The sequence below is a fragment of the Mauremys reevesii genome, linkage group 24 (genome assembly GCF_016161935.1).
Source record: "Mauremys reevesii isolate NIE-2019 linkage group 24, ASM1616193v1, whole genome shotgun sequence".
Classification (NCBI taxonomy): domain Eukaryota; kingdom Metazoa; phylum Chordata; order Testudines; family Geoemydidae; genus Mauremys; species Mauremys reevesii.
The window spans coordinates 5,473,354-5,486,676 of NC_052646.1; the positions used below are offsets into that span (position 1 = coordinate 5,473,354).

The 13,323-nt window shown below is 54.4% G+C and overlaps 1 protein-coding gene across 2 annotated transcripts; it reads right to left on the bottom strand.

Annotated features, from left to right (window-relative positions):
• Positions 1 to 722: 722 nt before the first annotated feature.
• LOC120390761 (toll-like receptor 2) lies at positions 723 to 10,415 on the bottom strand. Of its 2 annotated transcripts, XM_039513617.1 has the most exons (4): positions 9,784 to 10,415; positions 6,358 to 6,479; positions 6,023 to 6,116; positions 723 to 5,433 (listed from the first exon to the last, which is right to left on the bottom strand). In XM_039513617.1, the coding sequence occupies exon 4, from the start codon at positions 5,405 to 5,407 to the stop codon at positions 2,900 to 2,902; it is 2,508 nt and encodes an 835-aa protein (XP_039369551.1). In that variant the 5' UTR covers positions 5,408 to 5,433; positions 6,023 to 6,116; positions 6,358 to 6,479; positions 9,784 to 10,415; the 3' UTR covers positions 723 to 2,899. The 2 variants fall into 2 exon arrangements, with proteins under 2 accessions (XP_039369551.1, XP_039369552.1); XM_039513618.1 differs by lacking the exon at positions 9,784 to 10,415 and having other exon boundaries at positions 6,358 to 6,492.
• Positions 10,416 to 13,323: the final 2,908 nt, after the last annotated feature.

Below are 13,323 nucleotides of genomic sequence, written 5' to 3' on the forward strand. Positions count from 1 at the left end.
CAACCTGTACGGGGGGAGAAGGAATTGCTCCTGTCCCCACATTCGCCTGCAGTGTTGCATAGCCATAAGAACAGCCAGACTGGGTCAGACCAAAGATCCATCAAGCCCAGTGTCCTGTCCTCTGACAGTGCCACGTGCCCCAGAGGGAAGGAACAGAACAGGGGATCATCAAGTGATCCATCTCTGTCACTCATTCCCAGCTTCTGGCAAACAGAGGCTAAGGACACCGTCCCTGCCCACCCTGGCTAATAGCCATTGATGGACCTGTCCTCCAGGAATCTATCTAGCTCCCTTTTGAACCCCTTTCCTTCAAGATGTTAAGACGACATATTAACACGTACCCCATCCATGTGCACACACGCTCCTGTCAGAGAGGAGAGGGACCTGGAGAGGTCATCTAGTCCAGTCTCCTGCATCCCCCTATATTCGCCCCCTCCATCTCGATCTCCATCCTCACTCGGTGCCCTGCATGTCAGGCATCTCCTCCAGACAAATGCACAGGTCCTGTACTCCCCAAGTCTCTCTCACACACCCCTCACCATCCCACTTTGCCTCCAGCTCGGTTGAGGCCGGCTGAAAGCGTCCCACTTAAACACTGTGCAGCACACTAGGGAAAAGCCACCACTCTTTTATTAAATATCAAAAGTCAGCAACATGCTGTACGTCACTTCGAAGGCCGGTGCCTACGTTTGTTGGCCCAGACAACGGAGGGAGGCTCCTGCGTGGAGCCAGGCTCCGAGCCCCATCGGCCTTTTGAGACCTTTACATTGAAAAAACAAGCCCACAAAACCCCACAATGACTTCAGTTTTAAAGAAGGTGCATTCAAGCAAGGGAGAAAGTATTTGAAGTCAGAGGCAGCCTGAACGCGGGGACAGCTGGTTCGAAACATTAGCACCTTATATACACTTGTTCTCACAAGTAGTTATTCCGCCCCCTCCTCGCCCCCCCCCAAATCTGTAAAAATGGGGAAACAGAAGCACCCAGAGAGGATCAGACCCACAAACAGAACTCTGGAGTCGGGCTTCCCACTTTAGACAGCGCAGCTTCTTGTAGGGAGGCCAACCCCTAATGAAGTCAATGGGGGGGGGGGGGAGACAGAACCTCGATTTCAGATTCTGAGTGTAAGTTGGAAGAGAGACCCCTGCCTCCCCCACGGGATCAGAACTGACTTCCCAGGTATATTCCCAGCAGCCCCATTCCACTGGGCCCTCTGCCCCACATTTCAGAGGGGCCGGCCTATCTCCTCAGGAGCTCAGTCATGCAGGATCGCGCTACGGGAACCCCTCTGCTTTCCATGAGTCGCGATGCAACGTCGGCGAGGCTCACAGGAGACGACTCGACCCCGTGGCAAAGATCCCCAAAGGGGCAGGGTGGATTAGTCCTGCGGCGTCGACTCAGTGGGCCGAAATGAAACAAGTCACCTCCAACGGGTCCTTGCGGTTAAAAATACGGCATAAATACATCACGTAAACTAGGGCTGCCAAGCGATTAAAAAATGAATCGCGCTGGTAAACAATACTAGAATACTATTTATATCGTTGTTTTGGGATATTCGTAATAAAAATAATATGAAGTGAGCCCTGTACATTTTGTTTTCTGTGTTGTAATTGAAATCAATATATTTAAAAAAGTAGAAAACATCCAAAATAAATGTGTTAGTCTCTAAGGTGCCACAAGTGCTCCTGTTCTTTTTGCGGATACAGACTAACACGGCTGCTCCTCTGAAACCAAAACATTTAATACATTTCAATTGGGATTCTAGTGTTTAACTGTGCAATTAAACCTGTGACTCATTTTTTAAATCACGATTAATTTTTTGGACTGCGTTAACGGCGATTAAAATCGACCGCCCTAAAAGAAACACAACAGAAATACGTTCTTCCCCTCTCTGGCTCCACGAATCCCGCTCCGACGGGCTCAGTTTGCAGTTTCAAGCACAAATTCTCGCTTCCCCTCCCCACTAGGGACCTCATCTATCCAGCCACATCACCGGGGAGATGGAAGAATTTGCCACCGGAACTCTGCTGGCAGTTTTGTCCATGGTACGAGACTCCAGCTCGGTGTGCCGTAACCCAGCCGGAGCCGATGCAGCTGAGAGTTGGAGGTCAGTACAATAAGCAGATTTTTGGCACAGGCATACCTGGAGCAGATAAAGGGACCTATCTCGGTCACTTGTAGTGGTCAGAAATGCAGAGAGCTCAGGTGATGACTGCTGTGGGGACTGATCCCGACAGCCACGGGTCTAGACAACTGGAGCGTAGAAACTTCAGTCAACGTCTCCTACGCAGAGGGTGCCGCTCACTCAGGCAAAGGGTCAGCACAAGCTGCTCGCGGCACTGACGTCCTCGAGCGGGTAACAGCTGGGACGTAAGCGGCTTGTGCGGCAAAGGGATGGATTTTACTCAGACGCTAAAGTGCACGAGCCCTAGCAAAGTTGTATCCTTCCATTACGTGGCAATACTGTCGCTGGTTAAACCTTCAGGAGAAACAAGAGGTGGCAGGATCAAGCAGTGGCTTTGTTCTCAGAGTTTGACCTGGAATAGGGGGGCTCCTTACTCCCAGTCCAGGAGCATAGGGTGTCCCATTGGCTGGTGGGTAAATACGACGCATTAGGTAGTACTTAGGTGCCTTGATTTTCAAGTGCCTCCAACTTTCAGAAGGCAGGTGCTCAGCACTCTCTAACAAGGAGGCCCCTTTAAGAGGGGTCTCAAGTTGGGCCAATAAGATCATTGCTCCCTTCCAAAAAATCTGGGTCTGGAGTTTAGCAGCTAAGACCTGGAGCAATGTTCTTCCCACCACATCTGCAAAGCAGGATGTCGGCGTGCGAACGCACAATGCACTGTGCAAGGCGTGTAAATCAGGAGCAGAGGCAGCGCGGAGCTGGAGCCCAAGCGAGCGCTAACTCGCAGGGCCAGCCACGGCGTCGATGGCAGTTTCCTCTTCAGACGGACTACCCACAACCGCATCTGAGCCCAACTCCACGCTGGCCAGAGAGACCCGATCCTGGCTGGGCTCGGCTGCTCCCGGTTTCCCCAGCACATTCCTGAGCTGTATCCAGAAGAAAGGCTGCCGGCTGGGCTCCGAAGGCCATTCCAGGTAGGTTTTGGTGCTCAGCATCTTCCGGAGCTTGCAGAACTTGTTGGGCAGGCTCTGGGGATCGATGGCCTCCTTCACCACGAGGATGACGTCCTCGTAGCCCAGCCCGACGGCCCGCTGGTGGGCGAAGTAGAGCTCGTAGTTGCACCACTCGCTGTCAACGAAGCTGCGGGAGAGGATGAAGATGACCTTGTAGCTGTTCTCGATGTTTTCGATGATGTTGTCGATGATCCACTTGCCTGGCGTGAAGTCCCTCTCGTGGATGCAGATGCGGTACGGGGGGCTGGAGCTCTCCAGCCGCCGGAGCAGCTCCTGCCTCACCCAGTCGGCATCTGAGCAGCTGTAGGAGATGAAGGCGTGGTAGGCGTAGGCCCGAGCGGGGTGAGCGTGGCGGGCACGATACTTCGACCGGACGATGCGGTAGGTGGCTTGCAGATACCACAACACGTCGAACCTCCAGCACAGCACCATGGTTGCAATGATCACAGCGGCTGTGACTGAGACAGAGATGGCCACCACCACCCTCACGTCGCACTCCGTCAGCCCCGGGGTGTAGGCAGCCACGCCCATGTCCAGCAGGGACTCCGGGTGGTAGCACGTCCAGTCCCCAGGCCAGTCCAGCAGGGTTAGCTTACCCTTCCTCCGAGTCTCCTGCAGGAAGCCGTAGAGGTCGCAGGTGCAGTGGTAGGGGTTGTTCCCAGCCTTGAGGCTGGTCAGCTCTGGCATGTTGACGAAGGAGCCCTTGCTGATGACACCAAAGGAGTTGCCATCCATGGCCAGTATTCGCAGGCTGGGGCATCTCCACTCTGAGGGAATGAACTTGATCTTGTTCCCACTAAGCTTCAGCTCCTGGAGGTCTTGGCAGCGGACAAAGTAGCTCATCTCCAGCCGGTCCAGCTCGGAGTAGGAGAGGTCCAGGTAGTGAAGGGTGATGGGCAGGCACTTGAAGATCTCCATGGTAACAGTGTTGTGGTCCAGGGCCAGCCAGACCAGGCCGGGATTCCACTGGCACGCCGTCTCCTTCAGGCCCCCGATGTGGTTGTGGCTGGCGTTGATATGGGTCAGGCGAGGCCAACTGGCCGTGAACTTAGCCACTACGCCCAGGCTGGTCAGCTCGTTTTTGGCCACGAGGAACCGCTCCAGTTTGGGCATGACGCCCTGGTAGTTGCAGCCCTGGTTGTAGATGTAGGCGTCCTTCAGTCGGTTGTTGGAGACGTCCAGGGTCACCACGTTGCGCATCTCATCCCAAGTGTCGCAAGGCACGAAGTTGAAGTTGACATTGAGAATGGAGAGGTTGGCCACACCGCTGAACCAAGTGAAGGTCCAGTCGAAACGCAGGATGTCGGGGTTGCTGATGTCCTGCAGCAACAAGCTGTCCAGGGTCAGGTTGGCGATGCCCGCTTCCGAGCGGTTCCCCGGGGAAGAGCGGGCGAAGTCAATGGCCATCAGGGAGAGGTCGCGGATGCGGGACTTCTGGATGTTCAGCAGGGCCAGCCGTAGCAGGTTCTCGTTGAACTTCCCCCGGTAGAAGACCAGCTTGCTGGCTCGCACCTCGGCCAAGCCAGAGAAGACATCTGCGGACTCGGTGTAGTAGGTGAACTCAAAGAGGTTGCGGAAGCGGAGATACTGCAGCGGCTTACCCCTCAGGTCCCGCAGAATCACGGGCAAGGCCTTGGGATTCTTGTCCAGGGCTATGTCACACCACAGGGCTGTGGTGTTGAGCACCGAGAAGGCCCCTTTTTGATACTCCAGTAGGCTGGACGCCGTCTTCAGGGCAAACTTCTGCAAGGCTATATCCTTCAGCGGGAGGAAGTCCCGCTTGCCGACCGTCTGGATCAGAGACCCGCCCATGGACAACTCCTGCAGGCTCCTCAGAGTGCTGAAGACCTCGTCCAGAGTTGAACGGAGGTACAAGTTGTTGGACATCTCCAGCCGCCTCAGTTTCCTCAGAGGCTTCAGGGCCGGCGAGGGGATCCGGCGCAGGGAGTTGTTGAATAGGCTGAGTTCCTCCAGCAGGACGTTGGAGGCGAAGGCATCCGCCGCGACGTGCGAGATGTTGTTGTAGCCCAGGTCCATGCTCTGCAGCTGGGTCAGCGCTGAGAAGTCCCCTGCAGTGATCTCTTTGAGCCTGTTATACGAGAGATCCAGCCTGAGCAGGGTGCGGGGAAGGTGCTGGGGAACGCGGTTCAGGTTCTGACCTTTGCACGTGGCGACTTTTTTGTCGGGGGTGAAAAGACATGGGTCGTCCCCCTCTGCCAGTCCCACGATCACCACGCACAAAGCTACGCATATCCCAGCCAGTGGGCGCATGGTCTTCTCTTCACATCTTTGTTCACCTGAAAGATCGAGAGAGAGTAGGACATCCTGTGAAATGCCCTCGAACGTCACTTTCAGAGACCTGCCCACACGCTAACGTTAACCTATAGAGCAGAGACCTCTACCGCCCCACCGTACAGTTGTTCAACTGGCTGAGGCAAACGCTGCACCGCTGAATTACCGACGGTACGCTTTGCGGATGGGACATGTACAGCAGCACTACCCCCAGCCCATTGAGACATCCAGTCCAGCATCCTGGAACAAATCATCCGCCTGTAGTCCCGCCCCCCCGGACCCCACCCCCTATCCACCTGCCCTACCAGATCCAGCTATTAACCCACTTTATTCCCTCCACCTCCCTGCCATGCAGGACAAGCCAACGGTGCCTCTACCCCCATCTCTCTGCTGCCTCAGAGACAGGTCCATCTAGTTCAATATCCCCCACCGCCTACCATTCTCCATTAGGGCACCGTGATCCTGGCCAGAGGTTAGACGTTGGCCACTCCCATCCGACACTTCCCTTCCCACAATCCCATGGGGCCAGTGATCGTGTTCACTTCACACACAGACACGCACCCCGGCTCCACAACGGGAGAGAAAGCGACTTACAGAGCAAGAGGCGCTGCCCCTTAGGTGACAGATGCGGAGAAGAGCACAGCACTGCAGGAGGCAGCTGTCCCTTCCATGCCAGCCCCAGACAGTCCTAGATCAAGAGAGAAGCAGCATTTTACTGGACGCAGGTAGCACCACAAGATGAATCAACTGGGCTCACCAGCCACCCATGCTAGACACCCGTCGGGGAGACACACTCACTCAGACTTGCTTCCCAGACCAACCCCCACCCACGTCTTCTGCGCAAAGCTAGAGGAACATGGCAGCCAGAGGGAGACTTTCAGAAAGTACAAATGGGAGAAAGATAAACCTCAAGGAAGCCAGGTCAATACCTGGATACTCGCGATGGAAAATGCTGCCGCCGGTGTTCTGTGTCCCCACCGCTCAGTGACATGGGAAGAGGCTATGCCAGAAAGAAAGGCCTGGCTTCTCCATCACTCGGGACGCGTCTTCACTGCAACAGATAACATGAATTAGTCCACTTGATCTTCCCTAGCTCAGGGCAGAATGCTTCCCATCCGAGCTAAACCACGAATCCTACATCTGGGCAGGGGTTCGGGTCCCTTCTAACCCCATGGCTTCTAAACTCAAGCTGCCATAACCCTCCTGCATTCGTCACTTGAGCGCCAACCTCCTCGCTCCTCCCACGCCAGCCCATGGGCCGCCGAGCTCACATCTAACGCACCTCCTTACAACTCAAGTGAGTGATTTGTGTGCGGATGGGAGTCGGGTTAGGGCAAACCCCCAGTTATAGCTCAAAGTGACAACGCGTTGCAGACAAACCCTTGGCGTCATTACAGCGAGACAGGATGTCTCTAGGAGACCCGCTCGAGTGGCTCCAGAAGTTGCGGTGTTTGATTGGAACAGGTTGACGTGTTTCGTTCAAGATTTGTTTTGGTAAAAGCGATGGGAAACCGAGCAGACAACACTTCCCCTCCCCTGCCCTCACACCCCCGACCTTGAAAACTTCATTTTGGCCAAAAACTTGGCTATTTTTTTTTAAATTAAAACCCAAAATTGGGTCAAGAAGAACTGACTGAAAACAAAGTTAAAAGATTTCCTGACCATCTGCAGGTTGAAAAATCACAGGGGAGATTTTCTGGTCTGCGCTATGCTACAGAACCATATACTGATCCTCTCTGGCCTTGAAATCCAGCTGCCCTGTCTGCTTTTACAAGTATGGAGACGGCTTTCACCTTAGAGTTTCTATTGCAACTTTCTTCCCAGAGGACGGCAAGTTGTAAGCACTCCCAGAGAGCCCAGCTCCCTGACACATTAACTAGGACTGATTCCTGAATAACTCCATGCCCTGAATCTTATTCCAGAATAAGTGTTTTGTCCCTGTTTAGCTTAACCTCTGGGTTTAGCTACACAGGAACAAGGCACTCTTGTTCTGGAACAGGAGTATCCAGCACCTGGCACTCTTCAGGAACAGCTGTATCATGTGTATGCAAGCCCTTAAACCACCACTGAAATGCAGCCATCTCTGGAGTGGAATGAGAAGGGTGGGGGAAAACAGCTATAGAAATCACCTGTGTAATTGTCCAAGCTTGCCCTTCTCCTGTATCCCTCACCTGCCCTACTGTTTGTTCTACATTGGTACATGCTTTTAGAGCAGGGGTGGCAAACTACGGCCCAGGGGCCGCATCCTGCCCTCTAGACATTTTAATCTGGCCCTCAAGCTGCTGCTGGGGAGCGGGGTCGGGGGCTTGCCCCGCTCCCCAAATGCTGTGGCTCCATGCGGTTCCCCGAAGACACGGCATGTCCCCCCTCTGGCGCCTACGCATAGGGGCAGCCTGGGGACTCCACATGCTGCCCTCAAGCCAAGCACCACCCTCACAGCTCCCATTGGCCAGCAACCACAGCCAACGGGAGCTCTGAGGGCAGCGCCTGCGGATGGGGCAGTGCGCAGAACCGCCTGGCCGCGCCTCTCCATAGGAGCTGAAGGAGAGCCATGGCGCTGCTTCCGGGAGCTGCTTGAGATAAGTGCCGCCCGGAGCCTGCACCCTGACCCCCTCCCATGCTCCAATCCCCTGCCCCAGCCCTGATCCCCCTCCTGCCCTCTGAACCCCTCAGTGCCAGCCTGGAGCACCCTCCTATACCCCCAACCCCTCATCCTCAGCCCCACCCCAGAGCCCTCCCCTCCCCACCCCAGAGCCCTCCCCTCCCCCACCCCAACCCCCAATTTCCTGAGCATTCATGGCCTGCCATACAATTTCCATACCCAGATGTGGCCCTCGAGCCAAAAGGTTTGCCCACCCCTGTTTTTGAGGGTAAGCAGTTTGGGGCAGGGATGAGCCACGTGCTAGCTACTGCACATATACATTGGGGTCCCTCCCAAAATGCTGATAGCATCTGATAGGGAAAAGGGGGCACTCTGCTTAAAGGCTTAGAAATAAGCATGCATGCTTGTTCGGTTCATAGGCCCAAGGCCTGCAGTTAACACAATTTGCTATATGAGGGCAAAGGTTTAACTTTTGCTAAATTTGTTCATTTGTGCCAAGGGCCTGACAAGCTGGAAACAGGAACAGGGGAACAATTAAGAAAGATAAGGAAGGCCCATGTGTGCCAATGCAGCTTGTGACAGTTTGAGTGTGTCAAGAACTTTTGCAAAAGGTAACCGCAGAGTAGGGGTCGTCAGGACGGGCAGACCACCACCGTGACTGCCAAGGGACAACAACAGGAAAAACCGAAAATGGAAATAAAATGAGATAGCTTGTTTGTTAGCAAATACTGTATCCCAAATAAGGCAATATCTGTGTGATATGCGTGCTATGTTTTGCAGTTTTAACCTTTAAAAACGTAGGAAAATTCATAACAGGAGGGCAGTTAACCCCTTGCATGGGGACAGGCTGTCTTTCCCTGCATGCATGCTTGTATGAAAATAAAGGCGCCTCAGGCTGTCTGATCCAAAATCAACAGTGTGGTCAATTTTCCACAACACATCCCAATGCCCCTAGTCACAGTATCAGGTAGCTTTACTTCAGCTTCAGTTTCATTAATTTAGATCGCAACACCCGTTCACACCATCATAGTAAATTACGCGGGGCAATGACGTTGGGGCGGAGTCTTGCTTCAGTATCTTACAGTGCTGCCATAGTTTCACAATAGTTCAGAAGGCCCTGGCTAAAATCCAATGCCAGTAACTCTAGTAAGCCCATAAATCTTTCTGCAGTCCTAGGCAATGAAAGCCACTAGACACGATTATGTTATGAGTAAAAAAAATGCCAAGGAAGAGTTCACTTCCATTCGATTCGACTTTCACACCTAAAACCCTGCGTTACCTTTCTAAAACTAGTCCCTCCCCCATGTGATTTTTTTTGTAAATCACACCAAAAACATCAGCCGTGTCTGCATAAAGCAGACACTTTTTGCTAAAGCTATTTAGTCAAAAACCCAGTTTCTGGGGGCAGGAGGGGGAAGCCGTTGAGGTGGAAAATGTTATTAGCACCAATATTTCTATATCACAAGGGTTAGGAGATGAGGAGATTTTTCACCCCAGCTCTCAAGCCATGTGGATACAATTGTTGTCAATTAGATCATTACACAACAGTTGAGGATTCTAGTAAACATGCATAATTTGTCTAGAGAGGCCATCCAGCAGGGAACGTGATTTCAGTTTACCCCCACCCCCCCGTCCGGATTTTTCACACTTGCTGTCTGGTCACCCTAGTCAGGAGACAGGCTTCTATTCCCAGATCCGGCACCTGGGGCAAGGCACTTCCTCCGTGCCTCAGTTTCCCCATCTCAGGACTCACCTGTGCAAAGCGCTTCGCGGTCTCCGGAGAAAAGTCTGGGGGTTTTTCTTACATAATTCACTCTTGGAAAGGTGCTGCAGGCAGGGATCTTCTATTGGCAGGGAACTGGCCGGAACAATCCCCCCCCCCCTTGCCCGGTTTTCAAGGCACCTTTATCTCCTGGAGTCAGGATCCAGTGGGACCAGCGTGCCAATGCGGCGTGGGAACAGGCGCTGGCATGTAAACGCTTCCCCACCACGCCCCCCACTTCATCTCCAGCGGCTGGGGCCCGGGGCGCACACGCCGGCTCCCCCTTCAGCAACGCCAGGGCGCTCCCAACCCCCCCGCGATGAGCCCCACTGCGGGTCCCACACCGAGACCAGAATCCGTCCAGGGGGGTGGTCCCGAAACCCCACCGCAGCTTAAACCCGGGTGGCTGCAGCGGGCAGGGCGAAGGGGCGCAGCCGGCAGGTCCCCGCCGATCCTAGGTGATCACACGGGGCTGGGGGGACTTGTCTTGGGTCCTTCTTGGGGTACTTTCCTGTAGCCCCCCCCATGCAGCCCGGGGGGCTTGGCTGGTCTCTCTCACCCCTTGGCTAGGTCCCGGGGGGCCACCAGCCGGGGCTCCCCTCTGGCCCCGCCGCGCCACTCATGCTACCTGGCCCGGCCCTCGGAGCGACTGAGCTGGCTCGTATACGAGGAAGATTTCCAGGCTGGGGCGCCACCTCCCTCTTAAAGAAACAGCGCGCCTCGAGGATTTGTTTTCTCTTCCCTTCTCCCAGACACCCCCCAAACCCAAACAGGGAATTAACTAACCACCCTGGCTGCAAACCGGGGTGATATTTCTCTGCTTCGCAGGGGGCTGCAACTCAGGGCCCCACTGTGCTCGGTGCTGTACAGAGAGAGGAGTCCTGAGGCGCTCGGGATGGAAATAGGGAGGCCAGAGGGGAACAGGCACAGAGAGGGGAGGTGCCCAGCCGAACAGAACTCAGCTCTCCTGTGTCCCAGCTCAGTGCACTAGCTACTAGGCCGTTCTACCCAACGGTCATTTCCCTTCCCCACTTACAAGAGAGAGATTAGGGTGTATTTCTGGCCCACTAAATCACTGGATTAATGGCCCAGTATCCCATCTCTCCAGCGCTGGCTGCTTTGAAAGAAGGAGGAAGATCCCCAAGACAGGCTCACCTGCCCCCCCAGGGAAGTTTATTCCTGGCTCCCTTCCAGTTAGTGGTTAGCTTGTGCCCGGGAGCATGGGGGCGGGGGTTGCCGCTGGCACAGGGCAACTGACCCCTTTCAGGGGAGATGGACCCAGACCAGGTGGGGCTGGCCCATCAGGCTGGGGTGACATCGATCCTTTCGTGAGCAGGTGAGCCAGGCCTGCAGCTCACAGTAAGTTTTATTAAAAAGGGCATCCCTCTAATGATGGGAGAGTGTTTATATGAATAATCCTTTAAAATCTCCTAAAGTCCTGACCTGAACCATATCCTGCAGCAGGGTGTTCCACAGATGAATCATGCACTGTGCATACTAATTCCTTTTCATCCAGAGCCCTCGGTAAAACACTCTGGGCTCTACTGCTGGAGAGGGCGCTGTTAAGAGCTGGGTGTTATGACTTTGCTTGTGACCTCCCTGGAGCAAGTTCTGTCTCTTTGCTCTCTGTTTGCACAGCACCTGGCACTAAGGGGCAGGGTCCGTGGCACCACCACAATCCAGATTAAAAATCCCTGGGTAAATTGTTCCACTGGCCGATTACACTCGCTGTTGAAGATCTGCATGGCGAATTAGCAGTGAGCTCAGGGTTAAGAGGCTGCAAAACCTACACTCCGCACTGAGAGCCATAAAGAACTGTTTACCCAGGGTAGCCTGGAGACCCCAGGACTGGACAGAAACCATAACAGCCATAGGGATTTAGCAGGCAGCTGCCTCCACTCCCAGGAGGAACAAACAAATTAATTCATTACCGGAACCGAGACTGCCAAGCAGCAGCCAATAGCTGCTGTCAGAAAACGATGTAAGCAGTGAATGCCTGCTGGATTCACCCCGGCCCTTTCCGGGTCTAAATGCCCGACATTCCTGACCTGCATGGTGGCGTGACAGAGCACAATGCCCAGCGCCCAACCCGTATTTAGACCAACTGTTTCAGCTTGCCCAGACCAAGGTGTCGGGCCTGCCCATTGGAGCCCCCTGTCTCTTGTTTAACGGGGCGTTATGCTTTTCTGACCCCGTCTTGCTGTAAAAGACAGCCTGGGAAGCTGGGTCTTCCAGCCCCAAATCCAGAGGGCTCCCTAGTGTCCCACACGGTCATCAGCCACGGCTAGGTAGTGTCCAGCTTTGTGATGCGCCAGGGGAGGGAGAGGTTCAGAGCAAACAGAGCTAAATCTGTCCCACCCAGGTGTGTTTACCGTCACTCCCCAGGCTGAGTCAGCCCCCAAAGGCAGCCCGCAGCCAGTGAAGGGTTAAACCCATGGTGCATGTCAGCCAGGGCTGGGCAGTGGCCTAGATGGAATGAGTTTGGCAGGACTCAGCCTGGCCACCCACGGCACACAAACCCCAACACTAGGACTGGCACCAACTGGCTCTCCTTGTGGCCAGCGCCAGCAGAGGCCAAGGACTGGATGGGCCACAGAGGCCAAGCCATTCCCTGCTCCGGGGCAAGGGCACCTCCCCTCGGCGGACGCTTGCTGCGATCCCGCTGCGTCTGTTGCCACATCTTGTGCCACCGCGAGCCGCGAACCAGCATCCCCCCAGCGCTGGAGCCACGTACGCACGCAGGAACAGACTGAATCACCTGAGAAGAAGGAGCCGGCTCTGAACTAGCACAAAGACCCAGCCAGCAACTGAAGCGGGACAGATTCAGACGAGAACTGATGCTGCGTTTTAATTGCTAACCCTTGGAAGAGCTAACCTGGGGGCCGGGGGACACTGGAAGTCTTTAAATCAAGACCGGATGGGATGTCTTTAAGAGACACGCTTGAGTGCAATCAGACATTGCGGCTGGATGCAGGAGTTGCAGTGTGACATTCTCTGGCCTGAGCTACACAGGGGGTCAGACTACGGGCTTGTCTACACTTGGAAATTAACCGAAAGAGCTATTCTGGAATAGTTATCAGCTCCTGCATGCACCCTCATTCCAGAGTAAATTATACCAAACTAGTACAGTGCTCTGTCACAATAGTCCTGTCTGGCGTTAACACCTATGAATCTGAGAGGGAGGGGACAAGGGGCTACAAGCTTTCATTGTTGGCTAGCCTGGCTGGAGGTCGGGCATTCCTTTCCTTTAACGTTACCATCCTGAGCCTGGATTTATGGTCCATGGTTTCTCCAAGGAAGGCGCCCAAACACTCCTGTATGTGTGTGTCCACCACACCTCAGCCACAGCAGCTTAGCACTCACAGCTAATGTAGCCCTTTAGCTTGGGCTGCTAGGGCTTGATTTTTGAGGGCGTTTAGGCACCCAACGCTGCAGATGGGCAACCCGACTCCCACTGAAATATATACGCCATCATGTGCCAGCAATGCCCCTCTGCCACGTACATTGGCCAAACCGGACAGTCTCTACGCA